The following is a 20,375-nucleotide window of genomic DNA, read 5'->3' on the forward strand; positions in this document are numbered from 1 at the left end:
TTACGCAAATCTTAGGTGTCGGGGAGCAGAGTGAAGGCAGCCATGGTCACCCTGGAATAACTTGGCACTGTGAGCCCATGTGTCCTTTCTCTCTGGTCTGTTTCCCTGAAACTCTTTCCCTGCTGCATTCACTTGAGAGCTCCAGGTCTGGCCAAGGCCTTGTGAGGAGCCCCCCTGGGCCATCCTGAGGCCTGTTCCCCGGCTTTGCAGCTTCCATTGCTCTTCGCCATCAGGAGTCAGTTCCTCCCAGGAAGTGAGAGTTTGTTTAAAGTGGGTGCTGATGCCTGACTAGAGAGTGCTGTTGAGGGTCTCTGTCCATGTGGAAATGGGGGAGACCAGGGTAGGAAGGGAGCTGTTGCCAAGGACAACCGGGCATTACAGCTCCCCTTGGTGATGAAGAGAGCACTGTATTAGGAGTCCTAGCGCCCCTCTCCTACACCTAACTGCCTGTGACTCCCTCAGGGTAGCAGGAGGAGGGGAGATGATTTTGAAGGGCCACTTGTAAGAAGCCATGTCTTCAGGCCATGTCTGCAGTTCCCCGAGTTGTGTGAGGGCAGTCAGCAGTTCGCGGGGGTGGGGGTAGGGTGGAGGGTGGTTAAGGAGTTGTGCTTGTGCCAGGCATGCAGGGCAGAGGCCAAGGGAGTCGGCATCAGAGCAGGAAGGCAGGCAGTGGGGACCCAGTGGACAAGAGCAGAGACTGCAGCAGGGCAAGAAACAGGCCCGGGGAGGGAGTGACTTGCCCATAAATGGGTGTTAGGCCTCCTAACCCAGTGCTCAATCCATGCCGAAGGAGCTCCCCTCTGTCCTTGGCTGGCAGTCCCATCTGGGTGTGGAATGAGTGGTAGTTGTTAGTAACCTGTTCTTCCTCCCCCTGGAACCCCTGCCCCCACTCAGACCTCCTGGCCAGCAGAGTAGCAGAGATGCTTAGGGTTCAATCCTCTCCTAGCTTTATTATCACCACCCCCCTCTTCCTGCCCACCCTCAGGAGCCTGGGAAAGCAGAACAGGGTGCTTGGGAACTGGGGCCTCTGTGCAGAAGTTCCTCCTTGTCTCCAATGCCACCACATGGCCTGGCTCAGGTCCCAAAGCTTCCTTAAGACACCTGGGCACTCTTGTTCTGAGGATGGACATTTATTAGCACACCCTGGGGTGCCACACAGAACATGTATTCAGACAGGGATCCCTGCCCAGGGGGGCTCACAATCTAAACAAGACACAACACATACACACAGGACACAAACACAGGGAGTGGTGCATCTTCAAGGGATACAGATGGTCAGGGGAGCCACGGGCTGGGGTGCACAGCATGTTCAAGCATTGTCCTTCTGGATGTCTTTGTGGGGGAGAGGAGAGCAGAACGTGGCCCAGGATGGCCTTCCAGAAAGTAGTGGAACCCAGGAGGGACTTCAGGAGAAAGAGAACATCAGAGGGCAGTGGTCCCAGGCACAGGGAGGGAGGGCCGAATCCCAGTGTAGTTGTGGATGAAGGGACCTAACGAAGTGAAGGCAGGGGAACGAGGCAGAAGGTCCAGGAGAAGGCCCTGAGCCCATGGCAAGAGGCAGTCACCTCTGCTAGGCCGAGCTGTCCCTGCTTTCAGGCCCAGTTTTCTAGAGCCATTTTCCCCAACAAAGCCAGAGCAGAGGTTCTGGAAAGTGGCACTCCTGAGGCTACTTACCTGACCCTTGGGCTCCCTCCAATCTCTGGGCCAGAGATCAGAAGACAAAGGAAATAACCACCTTTTAACTGGACATTTACACCAGGTTGTCAGAAATTGATGGGGAGGGAAGGGAGAGGGTGGGCAGCTTCAGGTGGGGGTACTTAGTGCTGCGAGAGGAGGCAGCTGCTGGCCAGGTGCTGGGGAGCAGGAGGTGCGATGGCCCCTCTCACTCTGGAGGTGGCCACAGGACAACAGAGGGTTCTCGTTCCCTCCATGCCTGTAACAGAGGTAGCACCTTCCTTCTGAAGTACCCTGAGAGCCGCCAGGCTTGGCTTCCCCTGGCTATGGGGGGAGGGGGGGCTGGGATGGTTATTGCTCCTCTGTGGTCTGAGACTGCAGGAAGGAAATGGCTTACCTGGGGCCACAGTGGCGGAAGGACACTGGGCCCAGTTCCCTCAGGCTGGGTCTGGCCATGGGTTCTTTTGAGTTGGAGAGACTTTTCTAATCCTAAAGGATTAAACCCACAAAGGGTGGGGAGAAGTCCCTCCAGCCAATAGAACTGAAGGAGAAGCAGCTGACCTGAAACCACAGCGGCCCGGCCAGAGCGCCTGTGGCGGTGGGGAAGGTGGAGGGCCCCTCTTTGGTTTGTCTGACCTGCCTTGGAGGGTGGTGAGGGTCCCCTGGGAAATGAGAGAGGAGATGTTGGACTAGGTAGGTGAGCTACAGGGGTGCCCCTCAGACCCCAGGGAGACTCCACTCCCAACAAGCCTGGCCTCAGGTCTGATCCTGGAGGTGTGGCCGCTCCCCTGCTTCCTGGGCAGCTGGTGGGTTTATAGTCTAGATCTGAGGGCCGGGGCTGGAAGGGCCTCATCACCAGTGAAGACAAGTCTCCACGGTGACAAGTTGAGGGGAGACACAGCCCAGGCTCCCCATCCCCCTCACCCCACTGCCTCTGCCCCTGGGAGGTGAGAGAGGGCTGGGACCCACGGAGGAAACAGCCAAGGCCCTACTTTTCCACGATCCTTTATTAATCAGAACGGGCTGTGCCACAAAAGCAGGGCCCATTCCCACAAAAATATGATTTTGCAAAGAGGAAATCTTGCTGGCTTAGAGGGTGCATGTGGTGGAAAATTGTATGGTTCTTTTTTCCTTTTATTTTTTCTTCAGTTTTTCTTCATGTCACTGCAATTTTTTTTTTTTCTGACAGTGGGATTTTTGTTTTTTTTGTTGTTTTTTTTTTTATAAAACACTTGCGCTCAAGGACTCCAACACAGTACAAACAACGGCCACCAATCCCCACCCCTGGGGCCCCAGCCGGGTTGGGGGCTCTGGGGGACCCCCTTGGCTTTTTGTGTGGCTGTTTTCCTGGTGTCTGGCACCGGTGGGCAGGCGCGGGGTTCTGGGGCGGTGGAATTTGTACAGCACTTCCCTGGGGAGATGGTCACAAGAAAGGGAACCTGAACAAGAAAACGACTAAGTCTAGGGGGCCCACAAAGACGGGGAACGACGCTGGGAAAGGGGCCTGGGGCACAATGAAGGGACGGAGGGGCCCAGGCCCGCCTTGGCTGTCCCTGCAGGCTCTGCGGGGGAGGGGCAGGTGGGCCTAGCTCTCGGGCTGCAGTAATAATACTTTGCTCACGGGCAGCACCTTCAGAGTTCTCCTGCCTTGACCCCCAGGTGACGGCGGCCTCACAACCTCCCCTATGAGGTAGGTGACGTATTATTACCATCATTTTACAGATGGGGAAACTGAGGCCCCGGAGTGTGGGGGATTTGCTCCAGTGCCCTCCCCCTCCTCGAGTTCCCCCATCCCGTTCTCCTAAAGGCCTCGACCGCCCGCGCCCTCGCCCCGTACCGCCCGCCTCCTCCCGCCACAGCCCCCGCGCCCCTCCCCCGCGCGGGTCCCGGCTGCGCGTCGGGGGTTGGGGAGCCCGAGCCCGAGGCGCTAACGTGCGGGGCGGGGTCAGGCCCGGAACGGACCCCGCGCCGAGCTGCTTTCTGCACGTGATTGGCTAAGAATCCCGTGGGTGGGGCTCGGGGAAAGGGCTGCAGCTCCCCGCCCACTGTTTGCAAAGGGGTTCAGTCCCCCGGGGCGCCGTGGCAGCAGGGGGGGCTGGGACGGGGCTCGCTCTCTCGCTCGCTCGCCTCGCGGGGTGGAGGGGCACAGGATCCCCCCACCTCTCGAGACAGCACCCTTTCTCCGCTTCCCCACAGCCTCCGGAGTCGCGGCCCGCCCGTCCCCGCAGGGGGCTGGACTCCAGAAGAGCGGTGCACTTGGGGCAGATCCCCATGTTAAGCAAAGCTACAATAGAGAAAAATTTGGATTTACAAGGAATGTGGGTGACTACTTTGCTGCACATTAGCACTTTTCACTCTACAAAATGATTCACCTACTTCGTATGATATTCCTCCAGAAACAAGGGGTAGGGGTGGGGGGGCAGGGGTGTAAGATTCAACGTCAGAAAATTTCGATATGGGCAAAAATGTGACCCGTCTGCTGCGTGGAGCAGAATGCTCAGCTCAAGGGGGAGCCTACGGAAGGAGAATGGTTCCCAAGGGCCCACGCTGCTGTCATGCTCTTAAATGGGGCCCCTGTCCAGTCTCCCTTCCCGGGGTGTCGGCCCCGTCTGGGGTAGAGCTGTGGTCGGGGACTGCGGTCACCCACTGCGGTGTCCCGGCGCCACCTGGCGGTGTGTTCTGGGAATGTCAGGCCCAGGCTGGCGGACCTCTGGATTCGACGCTGTCACCAGCAGTCCTGTATCAATACGAGCACCCGCATGGGGATGAACGGGCTTAGGCAGGGATCAACCCCAAATCTGCTGTCTCCAAGGGGAAGCCACGTCTAGTCTCTGCAGCAGCAGAGGTGGAGAAACCACAGCTTCTTTGTGCGGGGCAACCTCAGAACTCACTAAATCCTGGAATTTCCCCTCCTTCCTTGACCTGAACTGAGAGGGGCAGGAGGAGCTGCTCTGAAGGACCGGGAGCAGAGGGGATGGTGAGGAGATATTCCTGGAGAAGGCTGGTGATGCAGGATCAGAGACTGTGACAGGGCATGAAAGGGAAGATCTGCAAGCGTGGAGGATTGGAGGGGTGGAGGAGTGTGTGGGGGTGGGGGGTAGGGCAGGCAGGTCTGCACAGACAGGGAGAGACAAGGAAGGGGAAGAAACTGGGAGTCATGTAGAACATGGCCAACAGGGCTGGGATATGAGGTCTGGGATAAATAAGGCTGTGTCTCTGGAAGGGAGGGAGCAGGTGGGTCCTGGTGGAATGTGATCCATACAGTAGGTGCCTAAAAGGTGTGAATCAAGAGATGAAATCACCAGGGAAGGAGCTACTGGAGAACTCTGAGCAGAGAGGGGCCCCGGGGGGTGAGGGGAGACAGGAGGGGGAACAGCTGGAGGCAGCCCAATTCTCAGCCCAGCTCATGTCTGCCCCTCTTCCCAACCCCACCCTCCCCCACCCCTTCCACTCACCCCTCACCTGCTTCTCTCCTGTCCCCTGGCCCAGTGCACTGTCCCCTCCAGGCCTCCAGCCCTGCCTCACTTCATGAAACCCTGCCCTCTCTGCACAATCTTCAGCACTGCTGGCCCCAAGGGGACAGGGAGTGAGCCCCCCGCCCATACACACATGTGCATGCGCGCACATGTGCACATACACACACACACACAGTGGACACAACACAAATACACAGGGCTGCGGCTCCAGGACCCCAGAGGGCACTATATACTATCCTTGGCATTCAGGGCCCAGCCGGCACCTGAAACTGCTCTGGGTCGGGCCTCCCCTGGCCAGGCTGGGGCCAAACACCTCGGCCTCCCCTGTCCTGGGGAGGGGACAGCCTCTCTCCACTCCAGGCACTGCCTTAAAGAAAACGGGGGGACTGTGCCCACCTGGCGGGCCTCTGGAGGGATCTGCCTGTCTGCCCGTCTGGCTCTCATGACCTCCCCCACTTCTTTAGTATCAGCAAGTCAGGAAGGAAAGGGGCAAAGCAGGAAAATGGCTCCCAGAGCCCCTCCCCCAGAGCTGGACTGGTGGAGGATGGGGCTGGTTCTTCCTAGAAATGGGGCCCTAATGATTTCCAGGACCCCTCCCTGGCCAAGCCGTCAGGGTCCTCCCCTCACCCATGGCAGGGGGGCCAGGCCGGGCTTTGTGCATAAAGTGGTGAGGGCATGATGGGGACCCGGTCCCTTGGCCCCCTCAGCCTCCTTTGGCCCCCTCAGGCCTTCAGCTGGTGCCACTGGGCCACAGGCTGCCGGGGACGGGCGATCATGTCCTTCCAGTGCTTCACCTCCCCAGGCCCGCTCTTCCAGGACAGGTAGATCTGGGAGAGGGAAGAGGCCAGCATTAGTGGCACACTCAGAGGCACTGTCCCCTGCTCCCACCAGGGGGTGCCACTCCATCTCCACAATGACCCAGTCACCTATGATCATGGGGACCAAGGGGCCTCATCAGGCAGACAACCTACCTCAAAGAGTGCCCTTCCTCCCTTTCCCTGCCTGCCTATGTGTGTGGGGGGGTTTGAGGGTGGGGTGGTGGCAGTTGGCATCTATGCTCTTCCATGCCCTACCTGTTGAGCACTATCTTTCCTTAATTACAATCACCTCCAACTCCTGGGCACTTTTTACACACCAGGCACTGAGCTAGGGGCTTTCCACACATTGATCATCAAATCCTGGCCTGTGAGGCAGGTATATTATCCCCCCATTTTACAGGTGGAGAAACTGAGGTACAGAGAGTTAAGACACTTACCTACAGTCACAGAATTTATAAGTGGTGCACAGGGATTTAAACGCAGGTCTTGGGCTCTACACTACCAGCCCAACCTTGCCAGCCTCTGCGTTAGGGGGTTCACAGCCTCATGGGGCTGCACACATGACCTCCAGCTTGGTGACAGGTGGCTGGCTAAGGGCATAGAGCTCCTAAGCTGCCTAGGCCAAAGCCAGAACAAACTCACTTCCACCTTACTTCAGCCAACAGAACGCAGGGCTGTTTCAAAAGGAGCTCTAATTGGATCTGAGGAACTCCCAACTCCAGAAGGCTGAGCAGCTTCAGAAGAGCTTAGGAGATATAGGTCCTTGGTCCTTGGCCTGAGCTGGTCAAGGAGGCGCTCAGCAGGCCCCAGCCCAGCTCAGAACACATGGTCCCGCTGGGCCATGGGTGATGCCACCCTGGGGTACTGTCTCACCTGTAACAACAGGTCAACCAGCCATGCTCTCTGGGCCTTGCTGGATGGCAGGCAGGGCCAGAGCTCCTCTTTGAGGCAGCTACATTCTCCATTCCCAACATCTGAGGAGGGTCTCCACCTTGGCCCCTCCCTGTGGGGGCTCTTTTTTCCCCCTCCATGCAGGGCAATGCCCCAGGTGATCCATTGTCTTCTCTCGCTTGCTACTGGCATCTACCCTTCCTCTCAGCCTGCCCCGATCACTGGCTTCCTGCACTGTTCCTGGTCTAACCTCCATGTCTGAATGAACACACATGCCCTTAGTAGGGACATTTCGAAAATAACTTTTATTATAATAGTAGCTAATAGACATGTTCCAAGTACCGTGCTAAGCATCTCACCTGTTACTGAATCATCCCTGCACATTGTGAGGTTGGGACTGTCTTACTTGTTTTAAGAGGAGGAAATGAGGCTCAGAAAGGTCATGACTGTTGAGAGTTAGGGCTGGGATCTGGACCCAGGCAGTCTGACTCCCAAGCCCATACTGTTAAAACTAAACCATAAAGAAACACAGGAACAGCTGTTTCAAAGTAGAAAAATGGAAGGGTGTATGTCACAGAAGTACATCCTGGAAAAACTCATGACCAGGCATGGAGTTTTTGGCTAATATATGATGAGGAGAGGTCGTGTTTTACAAGGAAAACATCTGCATATCTCAGGCCATTCTTACACCATCCTGTGAAGTGCTGTAGAGCCCGTATTAGTAGCTCCATTTTACAAACGAGAGCACTGAAGCTCAGGGAGGCAAGTGACTTGTCCAAGGTCACACAGCCATTTAGCAGCAGATGAGGTGGGAAGTGAAGCCAGGTTTTTGGAGTCAGACCGCAGCTTTCAACACTGCCCCACACAGCTCTGCAGATAGGACCCTGGGTGACATTTTTCTGAGGTCCTTATCCTGAAGGTCTTTTGGGGATCCTGGGCAATTCTTCCTCCCTCTGCCTTTCCAGCAATCTGTCCTCAGCTGACTGGTCCATGGGACAACACGTAGGGAGAATCCGTCCAATCCCCTCATTTTCAGAGGTTCAGAGAAGGGACGGGACTGACCCTCTCTCTCCTGCTGTCCAGCCCTGTGTCACCCACCACCCCTCCTGCTGCTCCCGAGGACAGACCCTTGCCGGGTGCTAGCTGGTGTGCCAGCCACCTGCCCCGCCCCTACCTTGCCAATGACGTCATTGCGGCTGAGCCTGTCCTTGTCCATGACAGTGATGATGATGGTCGTCTCCCTCAGCTTCTCCGTGGGGATATCGAAGGCAAAGGACTCGTTGAAGATGGGGTTCAGGTTCCTTTTCATGGTCACCGTCTTCTTTTTCTCCACCCGCTTGTCCTTGTACATCAGCCACACCTTCACGTAGGGGTCTGGGAACGAGGGGACGGGTCAGAGGGGCAGTGGGTGGGAGCTGGGGTGGGGGGCCCTCTGCAGAGGGTCAGGAAAGCACCAAACAAGAGGGCTTGGGGGAAGTCACGGGGTAGAAAAGCTGTAAGGGACCTCAGCCATCATGGATGTACTCCTGAGAACACGAATGGGGACACCAAGCCCCAGAGAGGCCAGGTCTCACCCTAGGTCCCAGACAAGTAGTGTTGGAGCTGGGGACACAGTCTAAGACGACACTGACCCACAGGCTGCTCCAAAGAGGGCCACCCAGGACTCCAGGATAGAAGAGTTGAGACTGGAGGTGGGGTGTGGGAGTCGGGGCTGATGGGAACAGCATGGGCCCTGCCGTCCACACCCAACATGACCCCTGTGTCCCCAGAAACTCCCCGACCCATCCGCCCTGTGCCTCAAGAAGCCCCAGAACCTGATGTGCCCCCGATGTCCATGGCTTTGAGGTTCCGGGCTTTGATGATGTTCACGATGATGGAGTTGGCAGAGGGGTTGTAGCAGAGAGACAAAAGCAGCTCCCCTCGGCTCCCCTGGGAGGGACAAGGGGAAGTGTGAGGCTGGGCTGTGGGAGCCACTTCCCTCAGCTCCCCGAACAGGGAGAACAGGAGGGGCATGGGGACTAGGGGGAGGGGATGATTGTTGAGCTCTGGCTGACCCCACAGCCCCAGGTTCCCTCCACCGATCTGGGTGCTTACTCCCTGCTCTGTCACCTCGGTCATGCTTGGTCTCCCTTCGGTTGGCAGGCCTGTGCACTGCCCACCATGTCCCCCTCCTTGAACAGAGCCCCAGGTTTTTTATCATAGCTCAAGTGAGTCCCCACAGTGCTGAGACCACCAGTGGGCATTCGGCCCCACTGAAGCCACCCACCTGCACCCTTTCCCCACAGCACTCCTGACCTTCCTAAGACTGAGGGGCATTAGGCCTGGATCTCAGCCCTGACCCGCCAGCCCCCAGCCAGGGGCCCATGGCCCGGGACTTACACTCCCATCGCTGCATGGCTTCAGATCCTTCCAGAAGGTCTGCATCTGGGTCAGGTCCACCTTGTTGAGGGGGATGGACACCTCCCCAATGGGGTCGTTGCGGCTGAAGCGGTCATAGTCCAGGACCTGGAGGTAGAGGACCCTCTGCACCACCTTCTCGTAGGGGAAACCTGGGGACAGACAGCGCAGGTGAAGAGTGGGACAGAGGGGGCACACGGGGCCTGGGCAGGGCGAGGCTCCTGGGCAGGAAGGCTGGTGAGGAGCAGGGATGGCCCTGTCCCTTCCTGCTGCCACCCCACCGAGGCACAGCAGGCCACACCTGCATTCAGACCTTCCTGAAGCCTCAGCGAGAACTGTCGTTGTCTTATCTGTTTCCAGAGACAGTTCTCCAAGGTGGATGGTCTTGTCCTTTTTACAGACGAGGAGACAGAGGCTCAGATGGCTTAAATCACTTGCCCAAAGTCCCACAGCTCATACAGAGCAGAACTGGGACCATTCATTCATTCACTCATTCATCAGGTACCCATCTCGGTGACCGAGCTGTGGTCCCCTTGTTCTCTGGGCAGCCCTGCCACCACCAATTGTCCTGAGGCAAGTCTGGGCAAGCGGCCCTGCCTGAGATGATCACGCTGCCAGACAGGAAGTCCCAGGAGGACCTGGCAGAGGGAAATGGCAGCGACACAGAAGTCGGAGTGAACACATATTCTAGGACTCCACATTTCCCCTTTGCCTCCTTCCAATGCATCAGCCCATTCTTCCGACCTCCCTCAACAGATCCCACAGCTGTCCCCTTCTCTGCTGTCACCTCCCTCATCCAAGCCACCGGCACCTCTTGCCTGGACAGTCACAAGAGTCTCCAAACCACCCTCCCCATTTGCTTGCCTTCTCCAATCCATTCTCAACCACGGCCAGAGTGAGCTTTTAAAAATAGAATCACATCATAATACTCTTGCTTAAAGCCTTTCAGAGGCTCCCAGTGCACTTAGAATAAAAGCCATGAGCCCTGCCTTGGCTTCGAATCCTTCCACAGCTTGGCCTGCTGTCCTTTCCCTGCTGGTCTGGTGACCACTTTTCACCCAATGTCTGGGCTCCAGCCAGGCCAGCCTCCTTCCCCGCCTTTCCTGCCCTGGAGGCCCAAGCTGGTCCCCACCACACCCACCTGGCTCTGCTTTCTTTGCTGACATCCCAGATGGGGTCAGGTTCCCTGTTCTACACTCTAGCACTTTCCTTTTTCAGCTCATCACAGGCTGTAATAGATTCATGTCTGCTTCCTTGAGTCTGACTCTCACTAGGCTAGAATTTCCAGGAAGGCATCTCCGTCCAATACCACCGGGTCCCAGCATCTAACACTGTTTCTGGCACGTAGTAGGCACTCGATAAATATTTGTTAAGTGAATCAATAATTGAACAAGCACGTAAGTGCCAGTGAAATGGCCCGATGGAGCAGCAGGAGTGTGCGGAGTGGAGAGGGAGCTGAGGCTGGAGGGAGAGCGGGGGAAGAAACTTGGATGGGATGGAAAAGGTACTAGGAAGCCAGGGGAAGGTCTGAAGCTGCAGTCATTGGACCCTGGGAGGCTTAGTTGGAGGAGGGGACAGCCTGGGAGGTGCAGGGGTTGCAGACCAGCCTGCAGGCTGGAGATCAGATCCTCAACCAGGGTATGAACAGGAAGGAGTGAGGACCTTAGCCTGACTGATGGAGAAGATGAGGTGCTCTGCAGGGCTCTAGTGCCTTCAGCCACAGACACCAGAAGCACAGAGAAGCCTCTGACAGGAGCAGGTGCACCACAAGACGAAATCCTATGTTCCTTGAACCTCCAGCCTCTGAATCCCTCCAGGGCCCCTTCCTCATATTGAGGGGTCTATATCTGTCTGGCACATCTTGGAGTATGCCAGGGTCCCTGTCCAGGTGACCCTTGGCATCTCTTCAGGTGAAATGCTTGACAAGTGTTCTGGAAATGGCGGAGGTTCCAAGAGATCCTTGCACCTGAGTTAGCTCCCTTCAACACCAGGGAAGGCAGTCTGTTATTTGGCAAACTCCTATTCATCCATCACAACCCATCTTGAATAGCCCTTCTTCTGGAAAATGTTCTTCATCACCATGAAGGGGAGCTTATACTGGGTTCCTGTGGCACCTGTCATGCAGTGTGTGGCACAATTATTTACACATCTGTCCTCCATTAGACCAGGAATGCCTTGAGGGCCATAATTTTGCTCTGCACCCCCAGTACCCAGGAAAGTGCCGGTTCAGTTACTGCTGGGTGAATATTTGCAGAAGGGACCAGTGGATTGGGGCTCTGCCCATAAACCTTGTCCCACTAACTGGCTCCATACATCTCCAGATGGCTGAGCCTCTTGCTGGTTGTACCATTTCTGACCCCTACATTGACCTGGGGAGGAGGAGGGTCCAGAAACACAGGAGCACCCATTAGCTCACTCTCAATGATTTATTTAGTAGGTGAGCTGGCTGCTGCCTTGCAGAAGGGGTAGTGTGCCAGATGACTGGGACACCAGATGGAAGATAGTCCCTAGGGCACACACTGGAGGTTCTGGAGAGCCTGGGCACCAGGAGTTGTTCTCACTGGCTGAACAGGGCTGTTGGGAAAGGGTTATGGCTTCTCTAACTGGGGTCTGGGCATATCCCAGATTACTGGGACAGAAATCACTCCCTGATCACATGCCAGCTTCCTGGTTACCATGAATCCTCAGATATAAAAGATAAAGAAAGGCCTGCAGGAGAGAGGAAGGACGTTTGTCCCAGCAGGGGCACGGTTCAGAGCCATTGCTCCCGGAGGGCACCATTGTAAGTGCTTTTACAATGGGCTGATTTACTGATTTGAAACCAAGGCACTGAGAGACTCAGACTTGCCCCAGGTCACAGAGCTAGTAAGTGGCAGAGCTGGGATTCAAACTCAGGAAGCCTGGGCCATAACCTGTGCTCTTAACCACTACACTGTGGTTGCTCCAGATGCTCCACCTCTGGATCCTGTGGGCGCCTCCCTTCCTTCCTGCCCTCCTCAGGATAAGTTCTGTGTTTGAGCTGAAGGCCCAGCTTTCCTCTAAGCCTCTGGCTGTGACGCAGGCTCCGCTCAGTGCTATAACCTAACGTCAGCTAGACACAAAATGCAGCGGGTTAACTGGGCAAGACGTGTGCTGTGTGGGCGCGTGTAAGTGCACGTGTGCTTGTGGTCATGTGGCACAGGCGTGTGGCAATCGTGGAGGGGAAGAGAGACTCTGGGTGGGTGGGGGCGGCACCAGCCTCACCTTCGAAGAGGAAGGTCTCGTTCCAGTGGGGGTTCAGGTTCTTCCTCTTCACCTTGGTCTCCAGCTTGTGCTTCTTGTCTGGCAGCAGGTAGATCTTGACAAAGGGGTCGCTGGTGCCGCTGAAGTCCTTGGCCGGCAGCTCCTGGGCCTTCATGATCTTCACAGTGAGCGTGGACTCCTGGAAGTTGTAGCCGACGCTGAACTGGATCCGGCCCAGGTTCTCTCGGCTGCAGCCCTCGTGGGCCTCGTCCTCCTCTGAGCCTGGGGAGAGCTGGGGCGGGGAGAGGCCAGCAGGGTTGGGGAGCATTCTGCTTCCCGAAGCCCCCCTGCAGCCTCTCTGTGCCCAAGGCCAGTCCGGCCGCTGGGAGCTGCATTGTCCCTCTGGTTGCCGTGTGGCGCCTGGGGCCCAGCCCACATTCACGCCCAGGTGAAGATGCTCAGGCAGAGGGCAGGCTCCTTGCACAGGCTCACACAGGGAGGCAGGGACCAGGGCAGAGCTGGTTCAGCTCCTGTCGTCTGAACCCCAGGGCAGTGTGCACCCCATTCCCCAGCCTCTCCCGGATGCCCAGGGTCTGCTGCCCTCGCCTCCCCTGGTCACCGCTGTGCTGGCTCGCCCTGGGCCCCCAAGCTCCCTCCTCTAGCTTCCCACCCTCCCACAGCCCTGCAGGGCATTTTTGTGTATTTTGTGAAATACACCAACCTAAAAACCTGGGCTCCCAAACAGATGAGGGAGACTGTTCACATCTCAAAAGAGCGTACTGTGATATTTCTTTGGAAAGTGGCTGGAGTTCTGAGGATGGTGTGATTTACAAATGAGAGGTGAGTTTTCAGGAGCAACATCTATTTGTGTAAGGCAGAGACACTAAAGACACAGACTCCCAGGCCCGGGGCTCTGGGAGCCTGATGTGATGGGGTTGGGGGGACCTCGGGGTGGGCAGCAGAGTTTAAAGGAGCTTCAGATGACAGTACTGCACACCAGGCTGAGGACCACTGGAAGGGAAGACTATACCCGATTCAGTCCCCACCCCTCAAGGGTGGCATTGGGTGTCCCATTCCCAGGCTGACTACTGAAATAGGAAGGAATTGGGGGGAGGGTCTCCCAGCCAAGTCGTCTCAGTGGTGGCTGCTCATTAGGAATATCTGGGGAGGTTTTAGAATACTGCCCACCCCCAGCCACCTGGGCCCCACCCCAAACCCAGGGGGTCCACGTGGCCCAGGCATCCCTGTGCCAAAAGCTCTTCAGGTGATTGGATGAGAGCCAGGGGTGGGCTCAGGGCACCACTTTAAGATGCAAGTGCTGGCCCATTTTCTCTCCCCACTTTCCCCACAGGAGCCTTCTCTGTGGCCCCCTTTCCTCCTGGAGAGGTGGCCCCAAGCTCTGAAATACTAAATAATATAGGTGATAAGAATATGTATAGTGTGCACCTACCATGGCAGAAGACTCTTACATCACCTTCTGACTGATTCCTGACAACAGCGGGCGAGGCAGTTATCACCACTCTAGCTGAGGAGACTGGCTCAGAGAGGTTAAGTCACACGCCCAAGACTGCACAGCAATATGAACGCTCTCTGACTTGAAAGCCCACATCCCAGGGCGGGGTTGAGACTTCCCCCCAAGCCAGTAAGGACTCACCTGCCCCAGGTGAGAAGCATCCAAGTCACACAAATAATAGTAACTGCCACGCACCTGGCCCTGCCCTGTGCCGGGTGCTTGGCCCTTACACTTCCTGCAGCAGCCCGAGGCGGAGGCACAGCTGTATACTAGTTTGGTTTTGGGCACAGATACATTACTAACTGGCATCAAGCCACCTAGTGGTGACAGAAGCTCAAACCCAGGTCAGTGCCAGCCACCACGAGTGCCCTTCCAGCTGCCCTCACTCTCACACTCAAACCCAGTGTCTGGGCTTCACCATCCACACCCTGGTCCTGCCTGGAGCTGGAAGGGGGCTGAGCTGCCTCCCCTACTCTTCCTCACAGCGGAAGAGGGTCCCTCCAGTCCCTGCCACCTCGCCAGATCCAGGCAACCCTGCGAGCTCCCCTGAAGGTTACCTGAGAGTGTGGCTTCCCTACACAGATCCAGTTGCCCCTGGTACTCCTTCCCTCTCCTCATACCAGCGCACTCCCTCTGAACCTCAGTTTCTGCATCTGCAGAATGGGACCGTAGGACCTAGCTTGTGGGGTTCCTGGGAGGGTTAAATGGGTTCAGGTCCCTTCCATAGTCCTGCTCTACAGTCTGGCCCCTGCCACTGCTGTCCTGGGGCCTGCAAAGACCTCTCGCCCCTTCCTATTCCTCCAGAAGTTGAGGTGGAGCCCCAGTGACTGGAGACCAGATGGCCCCAGCTCCACCTGAGGTCCTCTGGTCACTGGGCTCTTGGCTCCCAAACAAGGGGGGTGGGGGGCTTCACCACGGAAGCAGGCAGTTGTTTTGTACCAGCTCCCAGCCTTCCAGAACCACAGCCTTGAGCCCTAATTAACCAGCTGGGACAGCTCCAGGAGCTGTTTCCATGGCAACCAAGCTGGCCACCCCCACCACGCCCCCAGGGAGGTGCTGCCTGAGCCCCTGCTCAAGCAGAAGCATCAAAAAGCATTTGGACCCTGGCCGAGTAGCTCAGTTGGTTAAAGCATAGGCCTGATAGGCCAAAGTTGTGGGTTAGATTCCCACTCAGGGCACATATAAGAATCAACCGATGAATGCATCAATAATTGGAACAAAGTGATGTTTCTATATCTCCCTTTCTCTCGAATCAATCAATAATCTTTAAGACATGAATTTGGGCAGTGCTAGGACGGGGTGACTCAGATGGGGGTGTGGCCCAGCCTCCTCTCTGACCCTTCCTCTGGCCAGCTGTGGGCGCCTCACTCCTCCTGACCCCCAGCTTCTGACAGCCTGGGGCCAGGCAATCAGACAACAGTTTACTTCTGCCCTGCTTGTCTTCATCATCATTGAAGCTAATGATCTGCCTTTGGCCCAGGGCTGGGCAATTAGGGCCTGCCCGCCACCTGAGGGTCTGCTGGGCCAGTGTGAGGGCAGGAGGCTTACTCTTCCCTCCTCTGCCCGTGGCTGTCCGCCCCTCTCTGGGAGCAGCAAGGGGCAGGCAGGCTGGCTGGGAAAGGGCTGTCCCTTCTGGGAACCTGGCTACTGGGAAGCTGTAAACAATTAAGAGGCTGTACAGCGAGGGAGACAGGCTGGGCGGTGAAGGCCTGTCCAGAGGAAATGAGGGCCATCTACATGAGTGGGGGGGGGGGGTGGACAGGAGGGCAGTGGAGAGCCAGGCATGCAAGGGCCTAGAGGGTAGGGCAAAGGGGAAAGGTGAGGAGGCCCAGGGGTGACCAGATCTAGAACAGGGAAAATCAGATGCTCTAATCTGCACCCAAGAGATAGGTAGACTCTTAGGCCCACCTCAGGCCTGCTGATTGGGGATCTGCATTTGAACAAGATCTCTGGGATGGGCTAGAAAAGGGCAGTGGGGATGATAGTTAGAGGCGGCCTGAACGGTAAATGGCAAAGGGTGGGGCCTAGGGGCTCTGGGGGCCTCAGGGAGGGTGGGGGCTTCCGTGCCAAGGCAGTGGGTAGGGAAATCTGAATTGGGTGATGTCGGCACTGGCGAGGGCCTGAGAGCCCACCGAGACCCTTCCTTCTCTCTATGGGAGGAGGGGGTGGGGGACCTAGTAGAAGGAAGAGAAGTGACTCGTCCCAGGTCATGTGCAGTAGGAACACAGCTGGCACTGGGCTCCCACCCTCACACCCTCCCCAAGCCTTCCTGGGGCTTCTGAGCTGCCAAAGCTTGGACTGACTCCTGCCTGAAACTCTCTGGCCTTTGGAAAGCATAGGTGGGGCAAGTAACTCTGACTCACAGATGCTGCCACCAGGGGGTGCTCTGTGAAGCCACAGTCTCTGCCTTGGTGGAAAAAAATCCCGCCCCTGAGCCACAAGGCCTGGATCCAGCCGGGTCGGCTGTATACAGAACCCCAGCACAGCTGTCCCCTAGCAGGAGCAGGGCAGTTCCTGCTCTCTTGTCCTCTTTGGACCTCAGCTGGTCCCCCAGCAATGGGGGCTTGGGAAGTTCTCTGGGATGGGATGAGACCTACTCCACTGGGAGCTCTGCCTCAGACCTCTACTCAATGGGATGCCACTCAGAGAAAGGGGATACCTTCTGTCCCAAGTCCCCTGTCCACTAGCCTTTCCTTCTAGGACCATAAAAATATCTCACAGGAGTAGGTTTCCTTAGGCCCCTGTTCAACCCAGAAAGAGACTGGAGGATGAGAATTCTTATTCTCACTTGACAAATGAGGAAACTGAGGCATGAGAGGCGTTGTGATGAAAGAGCTGGTCACTATGCTGGTTCCCCTGCCTGAGTGGGCAACTCCCACACTGTCACCAATCCCCACACACGGCCCTCCCCTGCCCCGGGCCTCCTAGCCCAGCTCCTGCGTGGGCCCCAGGCCTCCGCCCTTCTCACCATGAGCATCTCGCTGGTGAGGGAGTTGACGAGGTCCGAGACAGAGGAGCGTGGCTCGGTCCGACGGTCAGACTCATCGTGAGGCGTCTGGCTGGGCACTGGAGCTGTGTTCACTGCCTTCCCTCCTGCAGGCAACCTGGGGGCCGGGGGAGTTCGAATGAGCATGCCTGGAGGTGGGTGGGGTTGGGCTGGGCACCATGGGTCTGGGTGGCAGCAGGCCTTTCTCTTGAGACCCAAGCAGCTGCCACCTCCTGCAGGCCAGTAAGAACTGTGCTCTTGTCCACCGGGAGGCCTGCTTCCCACCCCTGCACCATCTCCAGTGTGGTCTGCCTTGACTGTCCCTGTGGGTGCTGTTTTGGGGGTACTCCCACACTACCTGTTTCCCAGAAACCCCCCCCCCTCCAGTCAATGCTTGCATGGTGATCCCTGAGCTTGACTCCCTCCCCAGAGTGCCCGCATCCCTGCTCGCCCCAGCCTGGGAGGGGAGGTGGCATGTCCAGGTCACCTCTCCGCATCATTAACCTCTGCAAACAAACACGCCCAGAGTGCTATCTTCTGGAGCCCCACCTGTGTTTGTTCAGGCTCTGCGAGAACACAGGTGCCCTTCAGACACGAGACTGACCAGGTGAGGTCAGGACCACTGTCCACACTTCCGTCCAGTGGAGCTTTCTATGATGACAAGTGTGCTCGTGCTGTCCCGGTGTGGTCACTGGGCATGTGAAATGTGGCCGGTGTGACTGAGACTGAATATTTAATTTTTTAACTTAAATTCATTTAAATAGCCATCTATTGGATAGGGCAAGTCGTTACCCCTTGCTCTGAGGACTACACATTTGAGAAGGCTCCCCCAGGGACAGAGAAAGGTGGGGTACCACCAAGAAGCCCCGGATCTGACCAGTCCACAAGAGGCCCTGTGTGCACTCCAACTCCATGCTGTTTCCAGGGAACCTGCTGTCCGCCCAGTGCCTGGGTGGTGAGGCCGGGCTCCCTCTAGCTGGGGCTCAAGAAGGGGGACTAAAGGCCTCCAGGGACCAGCTGGAACATCCCATGAGGAGGAGAGGTGGGGGCAGGCAGCATGGAGGAAATGGGGAGACTGGCAGCATGGGGCTCGGGACAGGCTACGATAGAACAGCTTTGAGAGTACCAGAGCCAGACGTGAGGACCACACAGGCTGGACACAAGCCACGGCCCTTGGTATGGACCAGCCACCAGCACACAATTGGCCACGACAGGCACAGAGACATGCACGGAATATGCCAGGTCCTGGAGGGGAGACACCAGGACCCGAGAGCAGGGTATGCGCGCGCACACGCACACACACACACACACACGCACGCACGCACACACACACGAGCACACACACACACACGTGCACATAAGCCCAAAGGACACCCAGGGGGACAGGGAGAGAACGGCACAGGCGACAGGCAGGTCGACCAGAGCAGCGAGATGACACACATACAGGGATGCACACACTTCGCTCCTGAGAGGAAACGCATTTGGGGCGACCCAGGCATGCCAAGGTATGCTGAACTGGGGCAGACTGAACCAGAGAGGGCGGGGAGCAGCCTCAGGCGGAGCTGCCGTGAGAACCTGGCCTCGCTCGGCCAACACGGAAACACCCCCACTCACCCCGGGGACACGAGGGCGCCCCTCCCAGGGGCGTGGCCACAGCGGCACGCACACACGCGTGCACACACAGGAACACACATGCGTGGACGCACACACGGACACACGTGTGGACACGTGCTCACGCAGGCAGGCACGGGGAGGAAGAGGAGACTGAAATAGCTGGAGAGGTAAAGTCAGGTTAAAAATAGAGGGGAGAGGAGGAGAGAGCGGAGCTTGACTGCTGAAGGTATGAGAAAGTCAGTTATTCTGGCCACACCACAGCATCAGCATAGCTGCCAAGCAGCCTGGGAAAAGATGGTCAGCGCCACTGAAGCTGTTGGAGGTTACAGGACAGAGACAGGTGCACAGAGAGCAGAGGGAGAGGCGGAGGGGCCCGTCACTGGCCCAGGGACATCCCTGTGAGGAGCAGATGGGAGGAAGGAGGGGAGAGAGGCCAAGAAAGGTTAGTTGGAGACGAGTGAAGGCTGCAGGGTGCACAGGGGACAAAGAGGAGCGAGGCGGCCGAGAGGAGAGGCAGAGAGGAGGTGGGGGACACACATTGCGACAGGAGAAACATGGTGGCTTTGGGGCAAGGAGAGTGATGGGGGTGGTCGGGTCCTGGCCCTGTCCCGTGCCCCACACAGGTGGAGGTGGGGCCATGGTGGAAACCATTTGGATCCCAAGAAGCAGTGGCGAAGGGGATGGCTGAGAGCATGAGGTGGGGATGGGTGCAGGGCCGATGGGTGCAGGTGGAATGCAGGGCGTGGGAGCCAGGGCCTTCCTCTTGGGCCCAAGAGCATACTGAAGTTCTTGGGGCCCACTGTGCTGAGGCCCAGGGGCTGGGGGATCCTGGGTGGGGGTTTCCCAGCCACCAAGAATCCTGGGAGTAGAGGCAGTGACCAACCCTTCCGTCTTCGAGTTCCTTGCTAAATGCACCCCCATCTCTCTTGGGACCTGGAGTGGCAGCTCCTCCTCCCAGGGTCCTCCTGTCTCCCAGGTGCTAACAGACCCTGGGGGCTGAATGTCCCCAACAACAGCCAAGGGCCTCCCACCTTTTACCCCAGGCACAGGGAGGAAAAGGTGGGGCTGGGGCTGGAGGCAGAAGCTGAAGAGGAAGGGACAGTTGACCTAAGCCTTCCATTCCAAGGTCCAAGGAGCCAGGAGCCCAGAGGGGTGGAGCCCTAAGGTGTCTGGTGCCCAGTGGGTGGTGCCAATGCCAACCTTGGGGTGGGGAGAGTGCTGGGAAGGAAGTGGATTCTGGACACCCTTGTAAACACCCCAGAGGCCATGAGAAATGAGTGTCCAGGATGGAGTGGATGTGGCCAGGCGGGAATGGCATGGGTGTACTCGGAAACAGGCCAGGTCTGGGTGAGGGTCATGGCCCCCACTTCCACACCCACCTTTCCCAGGAAGGCAGGGGACAGTTGATGTAAGGATCAGAAGGGATGGGTGTGTTAAAATATGGAGCGAGACCTGAGTGGCAAAGAGGTAAAAATAGGCAGTGGGTGAAAATGGAGCCAGTTAATTAACACATGGGTGACGTGAAATCTCGTTTCCAGCCTGCATCCACTCCCTCACGCTTCACACCTTTTCAGGCAAAGGGCTTGGGTGCTTAGCAGGCTTTCCGTAGGGCTCCAGCCCCTCCTACAGCCCACGGCCCTCTCCCTGCGGCCCTCTGGCCTGCCCATGGCCCAACTCTGCGGCCCCAGCCCAGGAAGCCTGACTCCTATAGCTCCAGGTGAGCTGGAGGCGGCAGGCTCTGTTCCTCCCGTACCCCAGAACTTGGGCTCAGGGTGTGTGACACC

General features: G+C 57.4%; 1 protein-coding gene across 1 annotated transcript in view; it reads right to left on the reverse strand.

Annotated features, from left to right (window-relative positions):
• Positions 1–5,160: 5,160 nt before the first annotated feature.
• SYT7 (synaptotagmin 7) overlaps positions 5,161–20,375 on the reverse strand; it is a 57,222-nt gene continuing 42,007 nt past the window's right edge. Inside the window, exons 8-13 of the mRNA XM_081152936.1 lie at positions 16,960–17,095; positions 12,500–12,770; positions 9,239–9,408; positions 8,674–8,788; positions 8,034–8,233; positions 5,161–5,977 (exon numbers count right to left, since the gene is read on the reverse strand). Of these exons, the coding sequence (XP_081009062.1) occupies positions 5,873–5,977; positions 8,034–8,233; positions 8,674–8,788; positions 9,239–9,408; positions 12,500–12,770; positions 16,960–17,095 (997 nt within the window). The 3' untranslated portion in view covers positions 5,161–5,872. The remainder of the gene's footprint in view (positions 5,978–8,033; positions 8,234–8,673; positions 8,789–9,238; positions 9,409–12,499; positions 12,771–16,959; positions 17,096–20,375) is intronic.

Source organism: Miniopterus schreibersii, assembly GCF_964146895.1.
Source record: "Miniopterus schreibersii genome assembly, chromosome: 12".
In the NCBI taxonomy this organism is placed as follows: Eukaryota; Metazoa; Chordata; class Mammalia; order Chiroptera; family Miniopteridae; genus Miniopterus; species Miniopterus schreibersii.